This window comes from Nomascus leucogenys, chromosome 10 (genome assembly GCF_006542625.1).
Source record: "Nomascus leucogenys isolate Asia chromosome 10, Asia_NLE_v1, whole genome shotgun sequence".
Classification (NCBI taxonomy): domain Eukaryota; kingdom Metazoa; phylum Chordata; class Mammalia; order Primates; family Hylobatidae; genus Nomascus; species Nomascus leucogenys.
In genome coordinates, this window is record NC_044390.1 from 97,564,683 (window position 1) to 97,579,132 (window position 14,450).

At 54.7% G+C, this 14,450-nt stretch overlaps 1 protein-coding gene across 12 annotated transcripts in view; it reads right to left on the bottom strand.

The window, feature by feature from the left end:
* RIMBP2 (RIMS binding protein 2) overlaps positions 1–14,450 on the bottom strand; it is a 322,878-nt gene that overhangs the window by 55,694 nt on the left and 252,734 nt on the right. For all 12 annotated transcript variants that reach the window (XR_004032097.1, XM_030821681.1, XM_030821685.1 and 9 more), the window contains 4 exons: positions 12,265–12,469; positions 6,882–7,027; positions 5,609–5,685; positions 655–764 (listed from right to left, as the gene is read on the bottom strand). Coding sequence is in view for 11 of the 12 variants with exons in the window: in XM_030821681.1 (XP_030677541.1) it covers positions 655–764; positions 5,609–5,685; positions 6,882–7,027; positions 12,265–12,469 (538 nt within the window). In the remaining variant the exon portion in view is untranslated. The remainder of the gene's footprint in view (positions 1–654; positions 765–5,608; positions 5,686–6,881; positions 7,028–12,264; positions 12,470–14,450) is intronic.

Genomic DNA, 14,450 nt, shown 5'->3' on the forward strand with positions numbered 1-14,450 from the left:
TTAGGGAATCAAATCCTTTAGAATGTTGATTTATGGGCTGCTGGTGCTGTGACATGTTTATTCTCAAGCTAAAAAGGCAACAAAAGGCGAGGCGTTTCAGATGATTTCAAATTTGTAGAGGAGACCTCGAGGGAATGAGCAGGGGTGACCTGGGGCCACCCCCTAAGTTGACAACAGTGCCTCAAAGTCAAGGAGATGGATGGCCTTCCGCAGGTGCCAAGAGCCACCTTCCCGTGAGGTCACCTGGAGCAGAACGAAGCTCTGCCAGAGAGGGTGCCTCTGGGAGACCCCAAGGATGCTGAAAGACAAGAGCAGGAGAGACCTTTTTGGAAGCAGAGGGTCTGTCAGCCCCGTGTGTCTGCAAATAGCTGCCGAAAGCTCTGCAGAGATTAGTGGAAAACATCTACCATGTGTCAGAGGTCAGCTTGGAGCTGAACACTGGAAACCCCACTCAAGTTTCTTTCCAGTCATCAAAGGGGAGAAACCTGGTAACTATGGAGTGGGGAAAGGTCAGAGTGGGGAAGGGTCAGAGCGGAGGGCTGGGCAGCTGGAGGATGTTGGGAGCCCTGCCCATCTATCAGGCCCCTGGATGAGGTGGTCTGCGGGGTGGACCGGCCCAGCCTACGTCCGCCACAGCCATGTTCCAACAGAGACCTTCATAGAACCCATCCTCATCCATGTCTCCATAGACGTAGAGGTATTTTCCCGCCGTGAGGGGCAGCTCAGCTTCGGGGTTCTCGTTCGGTCCATCGAAGGGGTTGTAACTGCAGAGAAAACACAGTTCCTTCGTTAGAGGCTCTGGAGGACACAGCCCGCACCCCTGTCCCTGCAGAACGACAGACGGGCACATGGCTTCTCTCCCACTCCTAGGGAATTACAAACCCACATGATCGTTTGGGGCTGATGAGTTCTCCGTACACTGGAAAGTCAGGCCACTGCCAGCTCACACACACAGATTTAAAGTAAAAATGCAATTCTGAAATGAAGTTATGTGCTCAGAACTATTTGCATCAGATAACAGGTTTATGATTCTGACATTCTATTCACACTTATCTCTTCTGCCGTAACTATACATCTCCAAATTAACAAGCAAATGTGAAGAAAATTAACGCTATAATCTTTCAATAATATAATTTAGTGAAAACAGAATCATATACACTATTTAGCAATCTTCTTATTCTTTCACCTTGCAAGATAGCATCCTATACTTCTACCTCATGAAATATTATCATCATATTCTTTTTAATGGGTGTAGAGTATTCCACTGAACATATTAACATACTTTATTTAACCAGTTTCCTAATGTTGGGCATTGAGGTTTCTTCTAACTTTTGGCTAATATAATTAGTATTGTATTATATATTCTTATAAACATATTTTTGCACACTTCCACAATTTCTTCCTAATGATAAATCCTAGGAAATATATTTGTTTGGTCAAAGGCACCTACATTTTTAAGGTCTTGGGTATGGACAGTCAAAATGCTCAGAAAAACAGATGCATGATTTTACCCTCCCCCACCACACCCCCAGGAATATAAGAGTATCCATATTCTCCAGTCCTCAACATATTGGGATTAATAATTTTCAAAGCTGTGTCCAACTTGGAAAATCAAACACATGAAACAAATTCAGATGAATTGGGGATTTTCTAAATAAAAGGCAAATTAAAATAACAGTGAAGAACTCATTAAAAAATGAAAATAACATTAGAGTTGGAGAAGAGACCCAGGCACTGTAATATTATAATTATGATATAGAAATGATTTGTGCATCAGTGGCACTATGCAGTTTACAAACATTTTTACACACGTTTTATTTGATGGCCATTAAATCTTAGGAAAAGAGAGAAGATAAGGTCCTCAGTCTCAATGGCTAAGTGAGGTCAGGCAACATGCCCAAAGTCACAAGCCTATGAAGTGGTGGAAGGGGAACCAGAGCTGAGACCTCCTGACCCGTCCTGGCACAGCTTTAACCATACCAGGTTACGTGGCCCCTCATGGTCAGGGTGCAGAGGTCCAGGAACCCAATCCAAGAGCCTGACAGCACCCAGCAGGTCAGCCCAGAGGGCTGTGCACCAGGAACTGACAGGGGTCAACCTCTTACACAAAGCTCAGCGGTGGAACGGGACAAGAGTTCTGGAAGAAGGAACAGTGTGTGCCAAGGCCCACAGGCAGGGAGGAGAGAGATGAGGTTGGCAGGGACCAGACTGGTTTTAACCTGATCTCACAAGCTGTGGGATGTCATGAAAGAGTTTGAAGCCAGGGAGTGACAGGATCATGTTTGCATTTTACAAAGACACCTCTTGGGCGCTGTGTGGATGGAGCTTGGTGGAGGAGTTCCAGCAAAGGAATTTGGTCGGGAAGCGACTTAGGAGGCTGTGGAAATGCGGGTTGCCTGGGTGCAGGGAGGAGGGACTGAGGTGCAGGAGGACCCTCGGCTTTCTGGCCTCAGGGTGAGCAGGAGGGGACACAAGTCACTGAGAGGGGTCTTCAGGGGGATCTGCAGGGGGTCTGGATGTGTAGATGGCCGAGACACAGAAGCTGGCAGAGTGTTCTCAGAGGAGGAGGAGGGAGCGAGAGGAACAGGAGCCCCCAGGCTACGCCTTCAGGAGTGCCCACACCTGACACTCAGGAAGAGAAGCTTCCCCAGGGAGCAGGTAGGGAAGACGCACCCTGAGAGCTCAAGAGGGAAGCCTCAGAGGCCAAGAGGGAAGATGCACGCCGAGAAGGGTGGAAGAAGGTCCCCGGCTGGTGAGGGCACGGAGAAGAAGTGGGAGATCCTACGACTGTCGTGACAACCTCGTGGGTGCTCCTGCGTGTGGGCCCTGGAGGCCACCCAACCTCGTGGATGCTCAGGACAGACGCTGCCATGTATTGCATGGATGCAGCCATGGGACACGTTGGGAATGGGGACTCAATAGAGACGGAAGTAGGTTAGGGGTCACTCAGCGTTGGAGGCGGGGGAGGAGGGACGGGTGATCACTGCTGGGAATGGGTTCTTGGGGGGCGATGGGAGCCCCCCCCACATGTGGCCCTGGGCGGCACACTGCAAATCGGTGAACTGTGCAGTGAGGACCATCTCTCCGACAGCTGGCGAAAGGAAGGATGGTGATGAATGTGTCAGCCTCACCCTGGACCTTGGGTGGGAAGGCCCCAGGAGCCCTCAGCCAGGCGTTTCCTGCGGCGGAGGCTGCACCAGATGGAAGGGAGGAGACATGGACACAGAGACAGCCCCTGCATGGAGGGCGGGGAGAGGCCGCTCGGCACCCAGAGTGAGCATCCAGGTGAGCAAGAGGCTTTCAGTTTGCAGAAATGTCTAAGCAGGTTGCTGAATAATGACAGCAAGAGGAGACACTGATTAGACCCGGGGCAGAAAACACAACCCCCTCCCTACATCTACCTGCAAAGCCATCTCTCAGGGGCTCTGAGGGCTTTCAGAAAACTCAGAAACAGCTCCCTCCGGGACCGGCACTATATGCCCCTCACAATTTGACTTGGTTTCAGGGAGGGTAGGTGGTTAAAAAAAAAAAAAGGCATAAATCCATCACCAGTAAAATAGGAATACCACTGAAAGAGTGAGATAAGGAGAATGTGCATGGGCTGTGGCTGGTGATGGCCACGGGAGAGGCGGATGTGCTGGCTCGTCACGCCCCCTGCTTCTGGGGCCGCACCAGCCATGCGTCAGTCCTCGGGGGACATTAGCCCTAGAACAGCTCCCCTGGAATAAGCCATGCCCTCTCCATAGAAGTGGCAGGAATGTGAGCCCAGTGGCCCTCTGAGGTTGGCCATCATAGGTCGCATGTGGCAGCCTCGCTGGACCAGGCTTGTGATTGGGAAGGAAGGCGTCTGTGGCGTGCCAGGCCCCTGCTTGGCTGGGAAGCCACCTCAGCATGTGCCAGGCTCAGAGGACACCAGACCAGCACTGCCCCTGTGCAGACATTGAGGCTTCCATGAATGGCTGTGCCTGGGCCTGCTCTACACACAGCAAGAACGGGACTGAGGGAGCCAGGGGTGGGACTGGGTCTTCATCCTGGCCCCGCCAACTGTGGCCCTGTGCGTCTGCATCCAATAGCCTCTCAGCGCCGTGATGCTGTCCTCCAGCACGGTGACAGATGAGTGGATGGTGGGCCTGCCCCCATCCGGGTGCAGCCAGCATTCACATCTGCCTGGGCTGGATTCTAACTGGGGAGCCCACAGCCCAGGGGCAGCTACCCCAGTGCTTCTGCTACCTGAACCTTGGAAATGAGTTTGCATTGGTGGAATTGGTGTGTTACCAACGAGCGGAATGTGATCCGCTGATCCTCTTAATGGTGTTAGAAACAGCTCTTGCTGGAGAAAGCAAAAGGTATTCAAGGAGTATGGACTGGCTTAAATCGAGAGTCACCTCCTTTGCATGAACAGAGTTTAAGGATCTAGTGAGGGTGGCATCTACACTGAAGCCTGGTCCCTAAACAGATCACAGGGGACTCTGGCTGCCCGATGCCAGCTGAAGGGCAGGGATATCTGCCTCTGAAATACCGTCAGGTCAGCCTCAGGCCAAGCCTGCACTCAGAGCTGTTGGAGCATCTGTGAGACAAAAGGCTGGGTCTTCACGAGTGCGAAGAAATGGGGGTGAACTGCTGTGTCTTGGGCCTGCTGCCCCTGGCTGATGAATTCCCAAATGTCCACCTGTGGGCAGAGTTGGCTGCAGCTTGCTTTCCTTACGATCAGGTAGTGCAGTCCTGGGGGACCTCTCATCCTCGTCCACGTCCGCCTCTGTGGAGGCTCCCGTGGAGGACCTGAGAGGTGTGCGGGACAAAACTGGCTCTCATGACTCCTCAGCGAGCACAAACACTGAAGGCCCCTGCAAGGGAAGCCCACTTAGCGGCTGTCATCGCAGCGAGATGCAGCCTGCAGCGCCCAGCAGAGGGTGAGGAAGCAGGAGAGCAGGGGGCCGGACACACCCCTCTTTCACTCTCGCTGGTGGGGGATCGGGGCTCTGGACACGTTCCCTCTCACTCTCGGTGGTGGGATGTCCCCTGGAAAGACGCAGTCATGGCCAAACCCCAGCACCTGTGAATGGGACCTTATTTGGAGACAGTCCTTGCAAATGTGACGGAGTGAGGTCACACTGCAGCGGGGCACATTCCAACCCAGGGACAGGTATCCTTAAAGGAAGAGGGGAGAACACACAAAGACAGGGAGGGCGAGGCGGCCAGGCAGGATGGAGGATGGAGGCAGAGACTGCAGCCACGCAGCTACAAACCAGGGCCGCCTGGGCTCCCGGCAGCCAGAAGAGGCAAGAAGGACCCCTCCTTGGAGCCCTCAGAGGGCGAGACCCTGCCGATACTCCCATCTCAGACTTCTGCCTCCAGAGTTGGGAGAGGAGAAACCTGTAGTTTTAGGCCACCAGGTTTGTGACCTGCTGTCATAGCAGCCCTGGGAGACTTGCATGCTACCCAAATTCTCTCCACCGAACCCTGCTCAGCCTCCAGACCAGGCTGAAATCCCACCTTCTCCTCGTGCCCTGGGAGAAGGGAACTTCTCAGCCCCCAGAGTGTTCCCAGATCCAACATCTCATCTGCCCCACTCACAGGGGCTGGGTGGATGCGGAGGGGCCGCACTTACCTATAGCGGGCAACACAGAGGTGAACCTTCCCCGAGTATCTCTGCTTGGAGGTATTGGAATTCCGTTCATTCTCCATCTGTGAAAAAGGCAATGGGTGTGCGGGTTATTGAAGCTGGAGGTGTCCCACCCCATTCCTGTGGCACACGGGAAAGCTCCTCGCAGCTTCCTGGGCCCCAGGAGGGATGGCCTGAGACTGTGGCACTCCCGGGAGGCACTGCCACCCACACCCCCACATACGAGCTTGGAAAGGAAGGTGGTCCCTCGGTGTGGACCCCTTATCACATAGGCCCCCTCTGTGTTTGTAGAGAACCCAGTCCCCAAACAGGAAGGTAAGGCTCGAAGACAGGGCCTTCTCCCAGAAGAATTCGGGGTGTGAGACACTCGGGGCGCCAGGCCCTGGGGCGTCTGTGGAAGACACAGAGGTGCATGCTGCTTTGGGCACTTGGTCCTCCAGGGGCTCAATCTATGGAAGAGGCCCCCCACTACCGTGTGACATGCCCAGTGCCTCAGGAGGACAACATGGGGAGGTGGTGGGAGCCGCCATGTCCCCTCAGCCCCCACCCTCTCTTCCTGTCTCGGAGTTTGTGGAGCGTGGGCACTCCGCCCAGTGTCTCCCCCAGCAATCCCGGGAGTCAGCGGCGTGGCCTTTTCTCATAGGGGTGGGGGTGAAATTGAGCAGTATGTGCACGACCTCCCCAGTGATCCCCCTCTTGCTCCCCCTAGCGCATTCCCCACACAAGCTGGAACAGTCTTTAAGCAGGAATTAGACCACATCACCCCCTGCCTTAACAACTTTCAATGGCTTCACCTCGGACTCAGACAAAAAGCCAAGCGCTGTCCTCTGTCCTGGCCTCAGCTCGTCCCTGCCCGCGCCCCCTCTCCAGCCACACCAGCCCCTTCCCATCAGTGCCACATGACAAGATGCGCAGGACCTCTCCCCAGCCTCCATAGGCCCCTCCCGGCCAGCTCTGCGTCAACGGCCTCGCTGCGTCATCCTCGCACCCCTCGACGGGATTTGCTTTTCTAAACGCTGCCTTGCCAGTGTTCTCCTCTGCTCCCCCTTAGAACAGGGACCTCACCTGTGTTCACAGAGGGGCCCCCACATCCCAGCACATAGTAGGGCCAGGGAATTAACAGGGGCAAACGGAAGAACCAACCAGAAGGAAGAGAGGGAGGAGGATGGGGAAGGAAAAACAGGACAGACTGGCCAATGTCCACACCAGACACACACGGCACAGGCAGGCCCGGCGGCCCCTGCGGGACGGGACTCACGTCTGACTCAGATCTGCATCTTGGGCTACCGGATCTTGACAGGAAGGTGGGCTTGGTGGACAGAGGCTCCCGCCTGTCACCGGGCTGCGGAAGGGGCCGGATATATTCACCAATCGCAGAGCCGCCTCCAATAGCGCTCTCCTGACCTGGCCACGAACATTAAAACAAGTTGAAACAAATATACAAATAACATTGTCAAAGCGCATTGGTCATGTGCCTACCCAGGGTGCCTTTCCCCTCTTTGACAACAGCCGCTGATTTTCATTTTGGGGTCCACCCGTCTCCTGCTCGCCATCTACGTAGGCTGGCATGACGCCACCCTCAGCTCTGGGCCCGTCCAGCTGGCAGAGCCACCCTGGCAGTAATGCTTGTTTGGGAGCTGAGGACGAGGATGGGCTCAGGCAGAGGGAACTAAAGGAGAGTTGACAGCAAACAGGCTGCTCCTTTCCTTGGCTTAAAATTGAGCAGCTGTGAAGCTCAGGGAGGCCGCAAACCTCCTGCACATGCAAGAGGAGCGCTCCCGTGAGGATGGCACCTGCTCACAGCGAGACTGAGAAAGTGGATCCCGGCAATGGGCTTGCAGCCCCTGGTTCAAGATGTCCCTGAAGCCACGTCCTGGCTCTTCATCTACTCCAGGTGACAGACAGACTCCTTTTTGCTCACACCAGTTTAGGTTGGCTTTGCTGTCACTTATGACCCTGAGTCCTAACTGGCCAAAGGGGTGGGTTTGTGACTAAAAAAATACTCTTGACAAGAGATTTGCAAGGACTGAAATAGTTCTCATCCCGTCCTATCCTCCTGGGGTCTCAGGGGCTGCTGAGCCCTGTCCTGGTCGCCTGGAAGGGAGCATTGAGCACCGTGGCTAATGCTGGCCTGGGTGTCAGACGACAGCGTGGCACTTTAACCAGGATCCGGGTGTGAAACACAATGAGGCTGCTTCCTTCCCAAGCTCTCCGGTGCTAGGAATGATGACACCTCCTCCTTGGGGTCCTTGGTCCCTCTGTAACTGTCACATCATGACAGTCACCTCACTGATGAATATGAATTGCTGAGTCCAAATCAGGAAGTATAAAATGATTTAAAAAACCATGAGGAATGTTCCAATAATGGCTGCCCTAGGAGCCGCCCCTGGCAGGCCCCACAACTCCAGGCTGGAGTGAACAGCAGGACAGCGCCACCACCATGGCAGGGAACTGGAGCTGGGGTAGCCCTGCCCTGGGGTCCCCTGTGAGAACATCCGATCCTGGAGGGCAGGACCTTGTTGTATTCACTATAACATGGCTCGGCGTGCAGCAGGTGCAAAGTGAATATCGAACGATTCAGCTCCCAGAAGCCTCGGAAACCCAGCTGAGATCGGAGCCTGCCGCAGGCTCCTCCACTTCCGACTAGCCGAGAGCAGAGCCTGCCGCAGGCTCTTCCACTTCCGACTGGCATTGCTGCCTCTCCTCTGCTCCCAGCCACAAGAGTCACCCGGGCCAGTGAACCTTGAGGGGAGTGGCAGGCTCCACTTGTGGGCAAAAGCCACTTTTCCTCCCCACACAGTGGCCAGGGAACTTTCCAGAGAGGAAACACTGTCCTCCGGTGTTCTGAGACCTGGGGGGCTGTGTGTGACTGCAGCAGAACTCAGCCCTTCCTGCCTGACACCGCTGCCACGGTGAACAGCAGGGGACGGCACAGCTGATGAAGGTGATATGAATAGAGCAGTCACCTTGTATTCACACTTAATTTATCCAAACCCAACTCCCTAGGGAAAAATAACATAATCCCCGTGGCAGCTTTTACCTGCCATTGTGCCTGAGAAGACAAGGTGAGATTAGAAACAAAATATGCAGCGCCTTCAAGTGGGGCTGGTTCCCGCGGGCCCGTCGAGATGCAAACACCGCACTCCGTCATGATGGGAATGCTTCAAAATACGTATGTTCGAGAAAAATATGGCTCAAAAAAATGTTGATTCAAAAAACCCAGCTCCCACACTGGAGGGAAAACTGGCTGTGCCAGGGATAGGAGAGGCCACGCCTCTCCCCAACACAGTCCTCCCTAGGAGGTTGCCAGGGACAGTGTGGTCCATGGGCAACGCCTGCCTCACATACTGACTGTAGAGCCTCACTCTGTGTCACAGCTGCCTCCCCATACAGGGCGCAAGTCCCTTTGTGGCCTGCCTCAGCCACGGGCCAGAGGAGCCCTGGGTGAAAGCGCAGGTGAGTGGCGGGTGGCAGCACATCCACCCGGGACCCCTTCTCTGTCTTGCGGCCAGCCCTGCACCTTCCACCATCCTCTCTCTCAGGTCAGTGTGGGAAGAAGATCTGCGGCAGATAAACAGGTAAAAAATACGGATATGAACACGATGGGATGTTATCCTGCCTCAGGAAAGGAGGATACCTGGCCCTTTGTGACAACACGATGCACCTGGAGGACTCTCTGCTACGTGGAATAACCCAGGCACAGAGAGACAAACATGGCACGGACGGCCCCCACTCACATGCGAAACCTCAACAAGGCCAACTCACAGAAGCAGAGAACAGAATAGTGGTTACCAGGGGCCGGGCCGGGGGCTGTTGGTTGAAGGGCACAAGATGAATACACTCTGGGGATCTCCTGCACAGAAACATGAATACAGCTAAAATGCTGGATTGTAGGTCAGGGCGGTGGCTCACGCCTGTAATCCCAGCACTTTGGGAGGCCGAGGCAGGTGGACCACCTGAGGTCAGGAGTTTAAGACCAGCCTGGCCAACATGGTGAAACCCTCTCTCTACTAAAAATACAAAAATTAGCCAGGCGTGGTGGCGGGCGCCTGTAATTCCAGCTACTTGGGAGGCTGAGGCAGGAGAATCGCTTGAACCTGGGAGGCAGGGGGTTGTAGTGAGCCGAGATCACACCATTGCACTCCAGCCTGGGCAACAGAGCAAGATTCCATTGCAAAAAAAAAAAAAAAAAAGAATGCTGGATTATAGACTTGAAGTTTGCCAAGGAGGCTCATCTTAAGGGTTTTCACCATGAAAAGAAAAGGTAACCACGTAAGGACGTGGATAGGACGTGGTATGTTAATTAGCTTGGCTGTGGTGATTATTTCACAATTGATTTATGTTACATCGGATCAAGTTGTACACCTTAAATACCTATGATTTCTAATTATCCACTATACCTCAAAGTTGGAAAAAAATGTAGAAAAATAAGTAAACACAGAGGAGGAAAATGCACAAAAATAAGTAAACGCATTCAGAGAGTGGGGGAAGAAAGAATAAAACAAGAGCAGACCCTAAGCAGAGGCCTGGAAGAGGGGCCTTGGCTGCCTGCAGGGAGGAGTGTCCTGGTGGGATCGGGGTGGTGCAGGGCAGCTCTCTGTCGGCGCTGGTGTCCGCTGCCGCCATAAGCTACATGCACTGTGAGGAGAGTGCCAGGGCAATACCAGGGGAGACGGGCATGGGCCATGCCAGGGGGCCCCTGGTGGGTGAGGAAACTGATTAAATGAGCTGGGTTCATTAGGAAGGTGCATCTTCCAGATGGTTATTAAACAGAAGCTGTGGTGCAAACCTTCTTCTCTGCCAGGCAGCCCTGGCTTAGTAAAGGCGCGGTACTGCTTTGTTTTTCTGGTTTTACGCAGTGTGCATTTTCCACCGTGGTTAATCAGATTCCTTTTTCCACGCTGGCCAATCCCTGTTCCCGCCTCCCTGACCCGGGAGCTTTGCAGCGGGTTCCACATTCACATGCTGTGAGCCTCGGGCTCACCAGGCAGGCCTGGGACTGCTGTTTTCAGAAGGGCCAGCTTGCAAGGTGGGTCACTGGGTGGTGTCTGGAACTCAGCTTCTGAAATGTCCCCTACACTGGACGGAAACGTCCCCTGACTGATAAAGGCAGGCCTGGCTTGTGCACACCACACAGCTCACACTCAACACCTGCTTTCCTTCCGGGAGTCTGGAGCTTCATGGGCACAGTGCCCGCGCAAGCAGCCCCCAGGAGAATCTCTGGGCCCGAGACTCAGTGGGCTTCCCAGAGCAGAAGCCGTGCGTTTCTTGTCGCATGGAGCCGGGCTCTGTGTGGCCCTTCGCGGGAGGGAGAGAGAGAGCGTGGAGACACGTGCATTCTGTTTTCCCCTGGGAAGAACGGAAACCATCTTGTTTTCCTCCGCCCTTCAGGTTTCACAGCTCAAATGTGGTTTCTTGGCAGCCGCCTTCCAGGACCATCTAGAAGAGCCCAAGTCACCGTCCACCTCGTCACCTGGTCTGCATGCAGCGTCTGGATCAGAGGCTCCCCATGTATCGTCTGCCCGCCAGCAGGAGCTCCGCACGGGGCCCTGTCTCTCAATGTCACAACCTGGGCAGGGCATGCAGCCCGGGTGCCGTGAGTGCCTGGAGATGAGCGGCAGAGTGCTCGCACCCTGGTCCCTGCCCACTGGCCTTCCACAGCCATGGCCACTTACCCCGCCCAGCATTCTCTCTGATGCATGGACCAAAAGGGAAGGGCGTGGGAAGGCGTGGGATGAGGAGAGAGGCAGGAGAATGTTTTTTAGCAAGACACAAGTGGCATCTCCTTATTTTAATGATAAAAAGCACCCAAGGTACTTATATATTCTGATAAGAACTAGGGGAAATTTGCAAATTATCTTTTTTATGGAATTCCAAAGTGAGGTTCAGACGCTCATCTCCCCTAATTTTTTTTTAAACCAACTTCTTAAACAGGTGGGTAGACCTGGCCATGAAACCTGTCTAACCTCTGCATTCCCACTTAACCTTCAGCCAGGACGTGACACCTCCACCGAGGTCTGATTAAAGGACACCTGTGATTGCTCTGCCTGCGACCAAGACTAAACCCCCCAGCACACACGCAGGGGGCTTCTCTCCACCAGGCCTCTAAGCAGGACTGTGATGGGCGAGGGCTCATGTTCACCATTGCCTTTGCTGGAATAGAGGTTCCAAGCACGTCCCAGCATCACCAACGGGTTACTGAGATGAGAAGGAAGGAAACACAACGAACACAGAGAAACGAGCTTCACAGAGCATTGGACTTCCCAGCCAAGAAATCCTCGTGGAGCTGTCGCCAGTGTAGATGCTGCAGCCAGACTCCTCGGTTCAAATCCCAGACTGAGCCTTCATCAGCATCTGTGTGACCCACACTAGTGCCTTGGTTTTCCTCGCCTGTAAAATGGGCCTATTTTACAGGTGAGAAAATGTGTGGGTCCCACATTTGTGGATGCTTGTGAGGTGCTGAGTGCACTGTGTGCCCCATGGCTGTGAGCAGCCCTGTTCTCATCCTTCCCACTGCGGTGGCGGGTCCCTGTACCCTCTGCCAGGTGTCACCAGATCGACTTCACCTGTGCACACCCTCGCAGGCGGCCAACGGCCATTCTCTCCCCACCACAGCCAAGGCAGGAGGTCCAGGCACTTACCTTTGCCGAGGGAGGTGGCTAGGCCATTCACGAACTGCGGGAAAGGCTTGCCGGGGGCCGTGGAGACGTCCAGGGGGGCCACCGCGCTGCCACCCAGCAGGTCAATCTTCCCAGCGTGCTGCCGGAACTTCTCCAGGTCCCGGGACAGCAGGTTGAACTGCTCACTTTGAGTCCGGCATTTCTCTTCCAGCTCTCGAACCTTGGACTGCATGGCAGAGGCAGGACCGGGGTCAGCGGAGGCATTTGGTGGTGGAAATGTGTGTGCGCCTGTTCATGTGTTGTATGTGTGCACATATGCACGTGTGTGCACACACACGTGTCTGTGAAAGTGCATATGTGGTGAGAGTGTGTGCATGTGCATATCAGCATGTATCGTGTGTGCACGTGTCTGTGTGTGACGTGTGCAGCAGGGGCCGCCTCCCGCCTCCACGGGAGAGCAGTGCCTGATAAACCCAGCTTCTCCTGCCACCTGGCTACTGGCCAATGTGAGAAACCACAGGTGCCAAGAAATCCTGCAAACACTCAGCTCCCAGCCAACCGTAGATTGTTCTGGGCTGTGCGTGCAGCCCGGGCACTTTGCAGTTGGCAGGCTTTGCTAGAGCTGTTTGGAACTTAGAGTATGAGGCTGTGACGTGGCCCAGACACAGAGGAGCAGCTCAGGTGCTGTCCCATGGATGCAAGGATGCAATTCTTCTCATCCAGGGCGCCCACCCCCTCGATCTGCAGAACCCTTAAGAACGCCACTTTGAGCAATAAGGAATCTCTATCTGCTACATTCAGTTAGCAACACTGCTGCATTTGCAGACGACACGAAGGCACCTCGGGAGCCCTGGGGAAGGCAAACATCTCCCCCGGGGACACACACAGGAAAGGGGTAGCCCAGCAAAGCTCCTTCCTCGGGGCAGGACGGGCCTGGGCTGTGTCCAATCTCAGGACATCTCTGACCCTTGTGGGTTTCCTCCCAGGTCAGAGGTGCATGGGCAAAGCCCGGCTCCCTGCTCCCCTGGGACTTGAGCTCTACGTAAGACATGGTTTCCTGAGGTGGGTTTCTGGCACCCATCACAGAAGGTGCAGAACAGAGGGGTCGAGGACCCACTCTACCTTCTCACCCCGCATTCCCTTCTCCACCGTGCTGACCGCCCCCCGGCACTGCGGTAGCTCCTGGGCTGTTTGTTTCTTGTCGGTGTCCACGACTACACTCTCGGCCCCAAGCCTCTGCTTTCTGGCTCATGGACACACCTTCGATACTCGGCATGGACTCAGCACCCAGCAGCTTCTCAAAGAGCGTTTGCTGAATCAGTGAAAAAGGCGAGCCCTGAGCTGTGGGCAGCGCTCCTCGTGGGGATGGCTCGTCGGGTCTGCGTCAAGGCCGCTTTCTTGCCACTCCTTACTTTACGATGGCTGGAAGAATCCCGTTTATGGGATTACTAATGTCATCTGTGGGGCTGACGACACTGACGTTTCCCCCAGTGAAATGTCAGCCCCATGAGGGCAGGGCTTTGTCTGCCTGTTTCCTGCTGCGTCCTGGACCTGAGCGAAGGGCTCAGCAACAGCCCCCCACCTCCCCCTCCCCCTTCTCCACCCCTCCTCTTCATCCATCCTCTCCCCCACTATCCCTCCACAGGCAGCAGGCTTCTCAGCTCCTTAGTCCAGAATGAAGCACTATTTATGGCTGAGACCATGGATTTCTAAAATAAACCTAACAAATCCAAAGCCTGTAATTAATTTCTTTGATTCATTAAAAGAAATCAGCAGTATTCTTCTTTAAAAAGCTGAATGGGCTTGGCAAAGCCGGCTGTGTCTACCGAGGAAGGTATAGAGCTAAAAACCCAGGGGCTCCCGGGTCTGACATGGAAAGCATCGGAGGGAACCCAAGCCCGGGGACAGCTCTGACCCCAAATGTGGGGTCTGCAGGTGGGATGATGACTCGGCTTCCCGGGGCTTGCAGGGGCTCTGACTCTGCTGGTTCAGCCCTTAAGACAGAGTGACAGGCCCTGCAGGGCAGCCAGGGTCCTGGCCAGGGAACAGCTGCCACTGCCCACTGCAGGCAAGGCCAGACCCCAGAGGGCCCTGAGCTCAACTGTGTGAGCCAACGAACCCCCAGGCACCCATGGGGCACTCGCGGAGGCTTCCCGGGGCGTGGAGAAACAGGAGACGTTTAATAATCATGCATTCATTCTAACATG